Below are 12,578 nucleotides of genomic sequence, written 5' to 3' on the forward strand. Positions count from 1 at the left end.
AGTTTGCTAATGAGGGCACATTATCTGGTTTAGCAGCAAATCAGAACTTTGAAAGCCTAGCTAAGACCAGTCCTAAAAAATATCAATGGCATAGTGAGTTTATTTTCCTAAAATGTATAATTATTCTTTAAGTGATCTGCCTACAGTTCTGCATTTGTGAGCGGCCTACAGGGAACAGAGCTCTACAGGCGATTCAGCTTCAAAATTGGTCTTTATTTTAGTTCCTTTGATTTATTTGCCAACTTTCACTTCTCTTACACTACCCATGATTGGAGCATCTAGCTTAGGATGCCTCGGACTTCCTAGAGCAGTTCCAAAGAGTGACAGGGATGGACGCTTTCAATAATCACTATCCCTTTCCACCCAGTTCAACTGAAGTCAATCTGACCTACACATATGAAGTCTACTCAACTGGTACCACTCCTGCACCAGAGGAGAAATAATCCACTACTGAATGCTGGTCAGATGGTGTGACCCTTATGAGGGCAAGTGGTTTGGACTTGTGCATAATAGTGTGCCACATGTGAGGGCACCAGAGTAGAAGTGTGGGCTGCACACATTAAGCTCTGCAGTGCTACCACCAGCACACACAATGAAAGACACCCGAGGTGGGAAGAGCAACGTGGTGAACTTGATCCCATTCTTGCAAATTAGTCCCAACAGCTGATGCAAGTTCAAAAACCCCACTTTCCTGCCCCAGAGAGAAATGCGTTTGGAAGTGGGCCATGGAGATGGCAATCTCTCTTAGATGTAGTCCTCAGGAATCTATATCCAATCACCGAGTCACACTCCACCTCTTGAAACTAAATATCTGGCTAAAAATTTGGAAATTGCATGGAAGAGAAGCTAGTGAGGTTTTCTGGGAGACTTGGTAAAAATCACTATTAATTTGTTAATGCGCAGTGGACTCAAACCAAGTGGAGGACTGGCATCACAGAGCTAAGTCAAGTGCTACTTTGGAGGACAATATGGCTGCCCAATACAGCTATTTTTAGTGTTATCAGTTGCATAAGTGTCTAAAGTTTGTCTGGATCACACTCTAACCCTGAATACCAAGTGTTTACATTTTATAGTTTAAATTCTGAGAAATTTGTGTCACATTACTAAATTCTTCTTATAGTGCCCGCTGAGGTGCATGTATCTTTGCTGGGAAGGAATTAGTGTGAAGAGGAAGAAGACATAAGAACCAGTAACTGGGCAATGAAATGAAATGAAATTTGATTTATAAAGCGCATGGCTGCCCGGGATCGTCCCAGCGCTATAGAACAGAGGACAACTGAGAAAGGGTTTGGTCTTACACATCCTGAGGAAAGAGAAACGTTTTAAGGAGCTTTCGGAATTTCAAGTAACTTGGTTCGGTTCGCAGCCTAACCGGGAGGGCATTTAACAGGGTTGCCGTATTGACCGAGAATCGACGCCCTCCAGTCCGAACCTTCTTGACTCTTTGAACTATGGTCAAATTTCCATTGTCCGAATGCAAGGCCCAGATAGCCTTATTCGGGCGGACCAAGCTCCCTAGAATAGGGGGCCCCTTGTTCTGAAGAGTTTTATAGGCAATGCACAGGCACTTGAATTTAATCCTTTCCCGTATTGGCAGCCAGTGGGGGGCTTTGAGTGTAGGTTTGGCCGATACTCTACGAGATGTGCCAGTAAGTAGCCTAGCTGCCGAGTTCTGAACGCGTTGGAGGGTGTTAATAGTCGATTCTGGGGCGGCCAAAAACAGGGCATTGCTATAGCCTAATCTAGACAGAATTAGCCCTTGAATAAGCAACTTCCTAGACTGAGCTGGTAATAAAGGGAGGATCTTACGGGCTGACCGGAGCAGGCCCACGCATATACCAGCTGTCTTTTTAGCTTGTGTCCTAAAAGAAAGGTCTTGCTCAAGCCATACTCCCAAGCTTTTAAGTTTGTTCTTAGGAGTGGAGGGAGCATGAGGGCCAAATTGAATCCGGAAGAGATGTTACCTGATGGCCTAGAAGCATAAGCTCTGTTTTTGCGCCATTCAATTTAAGGCGTGAGCTGCTCATCCATGAATGAATTTCCGAAAGGCAGCCATACAAGTTTTCTGTGCAGACTTTCTCTTGGGAAAGCAAGACGACAAGTAATAACTTTAATCCCAAAGGGGGTGACCACATCCTCCAGTGGGGCCATGTACACATGAAACAAGGTAGGGCTCAGAGACGAGCCCTGTGGGACTCCACACTGGAGGGGGATTAATTTGGAGCGTGCACAGCCTTCCCAGACTTGAAAAGTTCTATTCCTCAGGAAGGAAGTGAACCTCATCAGCGCTGTACCAGCTACTCCTAGATTAGACAGGCGTTGGATTAAGATCTTATGGTCCACAGTGTCAAAGGCTGCACTTAGATCAAGGAGGATCACCACCACTGATCCTCCTGAATCCAAGATGCACCTTGCCTCCTCGACCACTGCTATCATAGCAGACTCAGTGCCCTGACCTGGGCGAAAACCCGTTTGGGAGTTGCGGAGTAGCCTATTAGTTTCCAAGAAGAAGGAGAGCTGCTGATTAGCAATCTTCTCCACAATCTTGCTAAGACTTGGCAGCAATGAAATTGGTCGAAAATTGGCCATCTCCACAGGGTCAAGTTCTGGCTTTTTTAATAGCGCTTTCACTATAGCCTGCTTCCAACGAGGAGGAACAGAACCCCGAGCGAAAGAGGCATTAATCAGGTCCGTGTTAAGGGGGGAGATGGTGGGAGCCACGCGTTTCAAAATACGCATAGGCACAGGGTCATTGGGAGATCCGCTTTTCATGGAGGACAGGGCAGCTTGGAAGTCTTCCCTTGAGACCCGAGCTAAGGAGTCTAAAACAGGGCCAATAGTATGGGCAGTGAATTCCGCAGAGTCAGATGTTTGAGCACATTCTGGCAAGGATTTTAGTATGTTTTGTATTTTGCTATCAAAAAATACCGCCAATTGGTTACATTTGGCTTCCGACGCATCCCGCACCATCGGAGGACTCGGGATTTTGAGGAAATCTTTCACAATCTTGAATGTCTCTCTGGATGAATTAGAGAACATTCTAATTTTTTCCTCAAAAAAGGCAGCCTGGGCCGTTTTCCGGGCTAATTTGTAGGTCCTCATGGCCGCTTTATATTCGGCTTTATTATGGGAGGCCCATTCTCTCCTCCACGTTCGTTCCAATTTTTTTACAAGTTTTCCTTAGGTTTCTAAGCTCTTGGGAGTACCATGGTGATTTAAAAATCCTGCTCTTCTTTTCAATTTTTTTCTTAGGTAGGACAAAGTCGAGAGAGCTATTCAACCAGTTGGTGAAATTTTTATCCGCCTCCCGTGGATCCGGTTCAGAAAGGGGAGCAGTCTGCTCCAGTCTGAGGGTCCAGTCATCGAGGGCGAGCTTAGACCATACTCTCTCTAAGGTCCGTGGCGCCTGTGACCGTCAGTATTAGTTTGCCAGGTGAATGGGACCAGAAAATGGTCAGACCAGGGTAGAGGACTGGGGGGACTGGTTCTAAATGTAAAATGTTCGAAAATATCGGGTCAAGGAGATGCCCCATGATATGCGTAGCGTCATTGTTTTTCAGAAGTAGCTCAAACGATTTTAACTCCCATTGGAGGTCTGTGTCCACCTTATCGGATAAATCGTCAAAATGGAAATTCAAGTCCCCTAGTACCATAAAATTAGATGATACAGAGGTAAGAGAGATCGTAGTTTCTAATAGAGATCCCACAAATTGCCCTGGGCTGCCAGGAGGGCGATATATGAGAAGGCCAGATAAAGATTTGTTGGGGGTGATCTGCAAACTAAAATTAACACTTTCACAATCAGCGATTCCACCCTCAAGTAATTATGCAAACAAACCTATCCCTATACACTATGGCCAGCCCGCCTCCCTTCCCATGGGTTCTGTTGTGGTACTGCATAAGAAATCCCTGAGGCAGCGCACTGACAATATCTGCCTCTGAATTTGGGGACAGCCATGTTTCTGTTAGAAACAATATGTCCAGTTTAACGTCCTGGATCATTAGGTTAATTTCTACAGAGTGCTTCGGTACAGATCTGCAATTTAGCAGTGCCAAATTAAGGTGTCTCTTAGTCTGTTCAATGCTACTCTTGTCTGAGATAGATTTAACAGGACGATTACCTTTCGGGAGGGGGTCATCTGGGCTGGATATCAGTTGCTCTGAGGAGGTCGTTCTGGGTCTTAATTGAAGAAGCATTGCCCGCGAGATGTTTATCTTGTGCTCAGATGAAATGGCCAAGGTTTCTGGCCCTAGGCCTGGACCGTCCCGGACGGGCCCAGACGGGTTTGCCTCTGGCACGCCTCCGGCGCACCATCGGCGGCCCGCCCGCTAGGCGGACGGGAGGTGACGTGCATTCTATAGTGCCTAGGCCCCAAATCGGCCTGAGCACTAGACCGCTGACCTGGTCCTCCCGCAAGATGGCGCCCGAAGTCTGCGCTGGGGGAATAAGGCCGGTGGATGTCACGAGCCCAAACTCGGCTCGTGCAGGTGTAAGAGATCCCTGGGGGGGCAGTCGCAACTGTGAGTGATGCGCAGTAAGTGCACGAGTAAAATAAACAAAAAAGCACAAAGAAATGCGTGAATTAAAAATTGCAGCAGAAGCACCACAAATGTATACAATTAAAATGGTCAGAGTGCCCTGACTCCCGGCTTCCGCTTCAGGAGTCCTTGTTCTATAGATGCGATTCCGTTTGCAAGAGTCCAATTTATAGTGCCTAAGCCCCAAATCGGCCTGAGCACTAGACCGCTAAACTGGTCCTCCCGCAAGATGGCGCCCGAAGTCTGCGCCGGGGGGAATAAGGCCGGTGGATGTCACGAGCCCAAACTCGGCTCGGTGCAGGTGTAAGAGATCCCTGGGAGGCAGTCGCGACAGTGAGTGATGCGCAGTAAGTGCACGAGTAAAATAAACAAAAAGCACAAAGAAGTGCGTGAATTAAAAATTGCAGCAGAAGCACCACAAATGTATACAATTAAAAAGGTCAGAGTGCCCTGACTCCAGGCTTCCGCCTCAGGAGTCCTTGTTCTATAGATGCAGTCCAGTGTCTACACAGATGCATGACAGTGGGGCGATGCCAATGTTTTGGCATTTGCATGCATCAACACACGCCTCTGCTGAATGGCAGGCCTCTGGGACTGGCAACCGTTTGCCACTATCTTAGCAAGAGCTGAAAACTTTCAATAGGCCTCAACCCCAACTATTTGGCTCCTATTTGTCATAACAATCCTTACGTTGCAGCATCCTCATTGCCTCGGCATCTAATTATGGCAGTAAAACAAACTGTACTTTGTGCCTGAGGATGCTCTGGTTAAATGCCACTGTATTTAAGATTAGAGAAGGAACTGAGAGTGGAATGGCTTACTTCCTTAACATCGAAATGCATTTCTTGTCTTTGGATCAACTGTAATCAGTCAGACAGAACAAATAAAGCACTATCAGGAGGGTCAAGAGAGGAGACACTAAATCTTACTAGATTTTACACATTGGGTCAAGTACCTAGTAACAGCAGCTGTCCCATCTCACCAGTTTCTAACAATCTCTGCCAAGTATAGGAAGGCAACACTTAACATGGTGGATAGAAGACGCAGGGCTCACAGTGCAAGGACACACTTGCAGGAATAACTACTGGGTGTCATACAAAAAATGTAGATGCTTCACAACTGTTTTTCAAGAAATATACATGGATTGGTCAGGGACAGTGTGGTTGGATTCAGGAGTTGTGTGGGCCATGACTGATCTAATATGATCTACTGTTGATGGCTTAAAAAATGCTAATTACCTGCAGTAACAGGAACAGCAGACTGGCTAAGCAGTAGTACTAGGTGACCCCCAAACTAAAACTGGTATATAGCACAACCACAGGTCATGGTCAAACTATTCCAGTGGTTTGTGCCAAAGGAGGGAAATGCCTATTAGATCAAGGGACTCATAGGACGTTTTATATTGTGTGGCATTGGTGCTCGTCCTACATGGTCTGGATTTAGGGGGTTCCTTCTTCTTGACACGACTACAACTAAGGACAAGCAAGGCTGTATTCAAACCCAGGAGGGGCCAAAGTGATCAAATGTTTCTTACGGGCCGGATCAATAGGCACAGTATATGTGAGCTTAGAGGCAGGCTGGTTGCTGAACCTCAATGCAGCATGGTCAGGTCAGGTCACCCCAGTGTAGCTTGGGACACTCTTCATCGCCCAAAGCCACAATCTGGTGGGGAACCATGCTCTTCCCAGACAAAGGTCATAGGGCTTACCAGTCTAGGATAAACTGCAGAGAGACCCTTTGAGGGAGTCCCACTTCTCTAGGTGTGGCAAAGGACTCTGTCAAGGATCACTTGTGTCAGTGGCTAGGCAATCCCTGGGATAAGGTGCCACTGGGACATGACAAAAAAGAAAAATGGAACCATGAGGGAAATTTTGAAAGGTAGAACGGACATCTGATATTAACAACTGAACTTTTTGTTCCTAGAGTACCATTTTCAAAAATATATCAATGTTATGGATTAAGACAAGCACCCAAATATTTATGAAACCAGCAGCATTTAAAAGACAACTGTGGTGAAAAAGGATCTTTTGCCAATAAGAGGAGACGTCACATGTAGCTAGTATGAAGTTCTCAGTTGTTTTTAAGTGGCTTTTATCGCTGGAGTCACCTTCGAACAGTGCACCTTCTATTAGGCGTGCCAGTACATCAACAGAGCACCTTCTGCCTATCCCATCATGCATCAGCATACAGAGCAGCACACTGTGCTAACGCAAGTCTTGGGCCAGCTAAACATACACTACACGGTCAGTGTGTCGAGATTGTGAAACTATGCTTCCAGCAAATATGCGGCTAAAGTTCCATCCACCTATAATCTGACTTTGTGCTTATCATTCAAGTTTATATGTGACATTCCAAATAGTCATATTTTATTAAATTTTACTGTTGGCCTTATAAAGTAAATAAGGCGACAGAGTCAATGAAGCTGTAAACATTGTCTTTTCCTTGTTAAAAACACCACAGCCATCGCCAGCAAAAAAAAGAGATTGTGTAAACTCGCAGAATGAACGCAAATATACATCAATCGTGATCACATCACTGCCAGAAAATACAGGAAAATTAGCTGAAAGGGAAAACCTCACAACAAGCCCAAAATAGTTTGAATTCGAAGCGAGCAGCACTTCATAACGAGCACATTCTGTATGTTACTTGAAGGATAACATGTATAAACAAAATTAATGATTGTGCCCAACTTGTGCACTTTTCATCACCAGCAGATGTTTCTCCTTTGCCGATGGACGCTAATGGAAGATTTCTCATCCCAAGTAAATAAATAAAAGTTCAGTGGGCACCGGTCCAGGACACATTTCTTGCCTCAAGTTAGACAGTGCTCCTCAGCAAAACCAGCCTAAATTTGGTCGCTTTGAATGAACGCAAACATGGTAAAAAGCATAAGTAGCAGGGGACACCAGCCAATGGGGCATGAGTGTCTTCTCAACCAACAAAGCATTGGAAGCTGGAGCACAGAAATCCTTTGCAGGTTCGCTGGGTATGGAGCATTGTTCAGACACAAAAGTCCAATTCTGGTCTGGAATAGGCTTAATATTAAACGCTGTCATCGCACAAGAGAAACGGGCCCTTCCTTCAGTCATTCTTTGCTGTTGTTTAAAAGGACCTGGGCAAATCCATTGTTTGTTGTGTGTGTGTGGGGGGGGGGGGGGGGGGGGGGGCTTGAATCTGCATTCCCAAAGAGCAAAGTCTCAGAGTTTTGTGCTGGAAAGATAGGCCACACTGCAACTTGGTTTTCTCCCTTAAGCACCTATTTAGCTTTCTACCATCTAGGTCAATGCCTTCCCTAAAAAGTAAATGAAAAAGTAATGAACTTCTGATATCTCTTGTGCTCTTGAAGTCCCTGTGAAGCTTCTCTGGAAGCGTAAGCTTTACTCACACATTTAATGTCCAATTCCCTTTGTACTGAGTTGAATCTCAGTAGTCCACTCAGCCTGCAATTCAGTTTGGAGCAACAGTATCTGTTATAGGTACACAAAAACAATTCAATTCATGTAGTAGCAGAAGTGAGGACTTAAGTTTCTGGTCCTTATTATGTGGCATTTGCACGACAGAACCTGGATTTGCTATCTGACCATGTATGGGCTAGATTCTGAGCTAACCACATAATTGAGATCTCTGTGAAAACACATGTGTGCACAGATATACAATTACAAGTGGTGCAATATTTAGCGCATCCTGATATTTACTAGCCAAATACGTAACCCTTCATACATTTTGGCAGGTTAAACTTGCTGGAATTTAAAGCCAAGAAAAAGATCTTGAGACTACATAGACATGCAGAATTTGGTGCAGTAAGCATAAAAATCTGCATGTGATGCCCCATTTCCACAGCAAAGCACATGATAGGGGATTATTTCAGTAAGCGATAAATTCGGAATACCCTTGTGTCAGATTTTTTTGGATGCAATAATTATCCCTTTCAAGCATGGGGCACTAATAATAAGGCCGTTATTGTTTATTTTACTTTCTTCAACATCTGGCTTCAACAGCTCAATGGTGTGAATACTGAAAGAATCAGTGATAGGCAACCATAGGAGGATCGTGGGTTCTAGCCAGTGGATGAAAAATGGCTATGTTTTGTGTTATTATTGGTGTGTACAGTTAAAAGCTAAAAATGTTCAATTAAAATATTGGGGGAAAATGTCGATATAAATAAATAATAAAGAAAGAAAGACACATTGTATTTTTGCTTTTTGGTCAACAGTGCACTACAATTACGAACCTGCACAGTTTACATTTCGTAATTTGACCTGTTTGCAAAAGACACCAAAACGTGTTAAGTGTAATAAACAAGACAAAAAAACACTTAAGTATACTTATTACCTGTGCCATTTGCAAAAATAAAGTACCAAATATAAAAAGAGATGAAACAGCCCCTCGTGCTTTGACTGTATCGTTCGTGTGCTTCTCCCAAGGTTTGTTTGTGAACTTCACACACTTCAGAGCCTTTACAGATCGCAATCAGTGTGAACGCTTAAAGTGCCATTAGTACAAGTGGTGAAAGCCGCCTCCTTACCGAGACAATTATGACCATCGTCCGCCAACATGAAGCCATCAAAACAAGCGCAGCGGTAATTGCCTGGAATGTCGAAGCATTCGTGGACGCAGCCGCCATTGTAGTCGTTGTTGCATTCATCAACGTCTGCGGAATAAAGCAAGAGTCAGTAAGATGGATGCCCGCAGCTCCCCCGACACAGACAGGTCATGGCTTGAGGACAACGGAGAACGGGGACCGCTTCATTCAGAAGGCGGCCTGAACACTGCACCCTGGACGTCCGTGGCAGGTACTGACGCACAACTACTACAATCCCCCATGTCAAGCAGCACCCCCATGGAGAACGTGCCCAATAACACATCCTTAACCCGCTACTCGGCACCATACCTGTGCTGTGTGATAGGATTGTCACGTGCATGGCTGTGGGTAACGGAGTCCTAAACAGGGCCACAACAGGGCATACTGAGCACACCGAAGATAGTATTAGGGATATCTGAGTGATCATTATACTTCAAGCAATGTTCAACGAAACAAACAAAATTAAGATTGTCCTTGCTGCACTAAAGCCACAAAGACGCAGTGGTTGTAAAATACTTAAGAGAAAAAATGTATCAGAAGAAACGCCTTTGTATGAATTTAACATACTACACAATTAAATAACATGTAATTTAAGGAATAAGAATAATTGTATTTCGAGTTTTTAAAACTTTTTTTTATAAGAACCTGCAAGGCTTGGCTTGCATAATAATATTGGGTCAATGATACCGGATGTGTCCAAAACGAACTTGCCTAATTGCAGAGGCCGTCTCTGTCAATGTAATATTGTGTCTTCCTTCTCAGCCACAGACTTGCCAGCTCTTTATGGGAGCTAAATATACTTCTGCACAGCAGAGTATAGGAGAGGAAGCAACATGGGTGTTTTCACCATGGGACTGTGCTTCACTGGAGTACTCACATGGCTGGAGGTGCAGTAGGCCCTCTTGAACAGGACATTGTTTTTATATGTAGCATAGAGAAGAATGTGTCAGAGCACCTTTGCTGTAACTGGAAATTAGAACGTGATGGAACCTCACGTAAATCATATCATTACACTAAATAAGCTGTACTGTAACTGCTTTTCAAAAAGCCTACATCAACGTGGATCAGATGTGTACACCTTGCTTTTAATATCCCTGCCACTCTTTCTGGGCTCTCAATGCACGGTCGAGTTTACAGCTCGAAATTTCACAGTTCACTTCTTAATTAAAAAAATTAAAGTTTTAGCATTTCAAATTTAAGTATTCTAGTGTGCTACGGTCCTTTTAGTTATTTATGTGGCAATATATTGCCTCACATTTCACTTCAATGCAGCGCTTAATATACATTCCATTCCATCAGGAGCTCAGAAAGTGCTGCTCTTGCAGGTTGTAAGCAGTTAAATATTGAAAAGCATAATGTGCAATACCTCCTCAAATAAGAGTCTCAGCAGCAAGGTACATGTCAAGTGATGTGTCAACACCAGACCCTCCGAAGCCAAAAACAAGAATAAAAAAACCCTACTGCGGCCGAACTTCAACAAAACCGCTTCAAGGTCACTTCGGTGTGTAGCTCGCATTTAATTGTCTTTACTCGCTTACTGGTCTCCTATTGTATTAACGACTGTATGGTTGGACATTTCGGAGCTTAAACCCATAATAATATGACAGAGGGTGCCACAGGAAGGAATTTTTGGGAAATCCATGAAGAGGTGGATGGAAGAAGAAATGGGGACGGACTTGCAGTTAATCCAGGGCTTGACATAAAAGTTTGGAGAGATTTTCTCAAAGCCATCAGAGTAAAGACTGCCTGAGGGGCTCAGGAGGGAGACCTTTCTAAAACGGCCCAAGCTGATCATACCTCCGCAATAACATAGAAATAAGAAAAAATGGCAAGGATTGGGTCTAATACAAGTTGCTGAATAAAAGGGGAGACTCTTTTGGGGAAACCGCAACAATGCACTAAGAAAAGCATCAAATAAAGCACAATTTTTTAAAGAAAATAAATCTTGCGTTAGGATACTCCATTACTCAATAATTTTACAACTGTTTTACTCAGTTCGATAAGAACAAGTTGATGTCCTGTTAGTTATGCATATTGAAAAGCAGTGATGGGAAACTTCAAGTGCCTTAAAAAAAATAAACTTGGTGTTGTCATGTTGCTGCAGCGAGCTTGGCAGGAATACCTTGGAAATGCGTATGAAGTCAACAGGGAAAAAAAAGGGGCGGAACAGACATCTCCTGATTTTTTTATTGACTACAGTGGTGAAACAAGTCTGCTTCATCACCTAGGAAAAGCACACTATTAGATACCAAGAATTTCCTGCAATAAGTCTCTGCGGTTTTTTGTATGTAAAAGGGGGAAACCGTACTGCAGCCAGCTCATTTTTTTTAAAAACAGTTTCAACTCTGTGCTGCACAAAAGCCCGATTTAGAAGACATTTTACGATTTAAATTGAGCCAGCTCTGCTGCGCCTTAGGTGAGGAGGCTGGCGGGTTTTATTTGGGTTTCCCTAATTTCTTCCATCTTGCTTCCTTTTAGGGTATTACGTACTGAATTCAGTCCTCGTGTAAGCAGTTCATACAGAATATATTTTGACCTTAGTTTCGTGTTTAGCTCAGAAATTAAGTTCTATACCTTTATCCAAGTTTACGGACTGTATACTGTACATGTACAAGAACGCAAATGTACAATATGCTGACATTTATTCACTTTATGAGACTGTGTGAGATCAAAGGGCAAAAGAATTAACGTGTTCATAGACTGAGCTGATCAGTATCCAGACAGGCAAGACAGGGTTCAATAAGCAGCATTTTTACATAAATAAAGAAGGCTTTGAGAGCAGAGATGTCTTGAATGCCCAAAGGGAGCACATTCCTCATAGCCAACCCATTGTAGAGAGACAGACTTTCCCATTTTAAAAAAAAAGAGAGTAAAATCATGCAAGGTCGGTAGAGGCGATGTGGAAAGAAAGGACTGAAACTCAAGCTGGTTTATTGAAGTTTTGAGAAAAAAAGTACTATAAAGAAACTGGGCTGTCAGATGTATACTTAGTTTTAGGTGTACAAATGCATAATCAAATTCTCTAACTCTGGCATTTAATTAGCTCTTCTTTCTTAGAAAATAAGCTGGACTGGCACACCATGAACACAAACATAATCCTGTTCTTCCTGCCCAAAATAGAAGGCAGGCAAAAAGGACGGGGAGCTTCATGTAGCTACCACTTCACCCTGAGAGATTTGTGAAAGTATCTGGAGCATGATGAGTTTAGAGGTGGCTGAGGGAGATGGTTGGGCAGCATAGATGCCAATTAAGGGTAGCAGATGCTACCCCTGGCTCAGCCCTATGCTTCGCCTGGTCTCAGGGGTCCTGAAAACAGCAGCAGGAATATGAAGCCAACAAAGCTCTAAGAGGCCTCTCTGTAGTTTCTATTCCTTTTCTTTTCACTAGCTCATAATTAGCAAATAGAAGGAAGCCTGCTGAAGAATTAGAGATAAAATAAAGCATTAACCCTGTAATA

At 43.7% G+C, this 12,578-nt stretch overlaps 1 protein-coding gene across 8 annotated transcripts in view; it reads right to left on the reverse strand.

The window, feature by feature from the left end:
* SCUBE2 (signal peptide, CUB domain and EGF like domain containing 2) overlaps window positions 1-12,578 on the reverse strand; it is a 669,241-nt gene that overhangs the window by 600,096 nt on the left and 56,567 nt on the right. For all 8 annotated transcript variants that reach the window (XM_086955987.1, XM_086955986.1, XM_086955985.1 and 5 more), the window contains exon 3: window positions 9,065-9,190. In XM_086955987.1, the coding sequence (XP_086812113.1) occupies window positions 9,065-9,190 (126 nt within the window). The remainder of the gene's footprint in view (window positions 1-9,064; window positions 9,191-12,578) is intronic.

The sequence above is a fragment of the Lissotriton vulgaris genome, chromosome 2_1, assembly GCF_964263255.1.
Source record: "Lissotriton vulgaris chromosome 2_1, aLisVul1.2, whole genome shotgun sequence".
Taxonomy (NCBI): Eukaryota; Metazoa; Chordata; class Amphibia; order Caudata; family Salamandridae; genus Lissotriton; species Lissotriton vulgaris.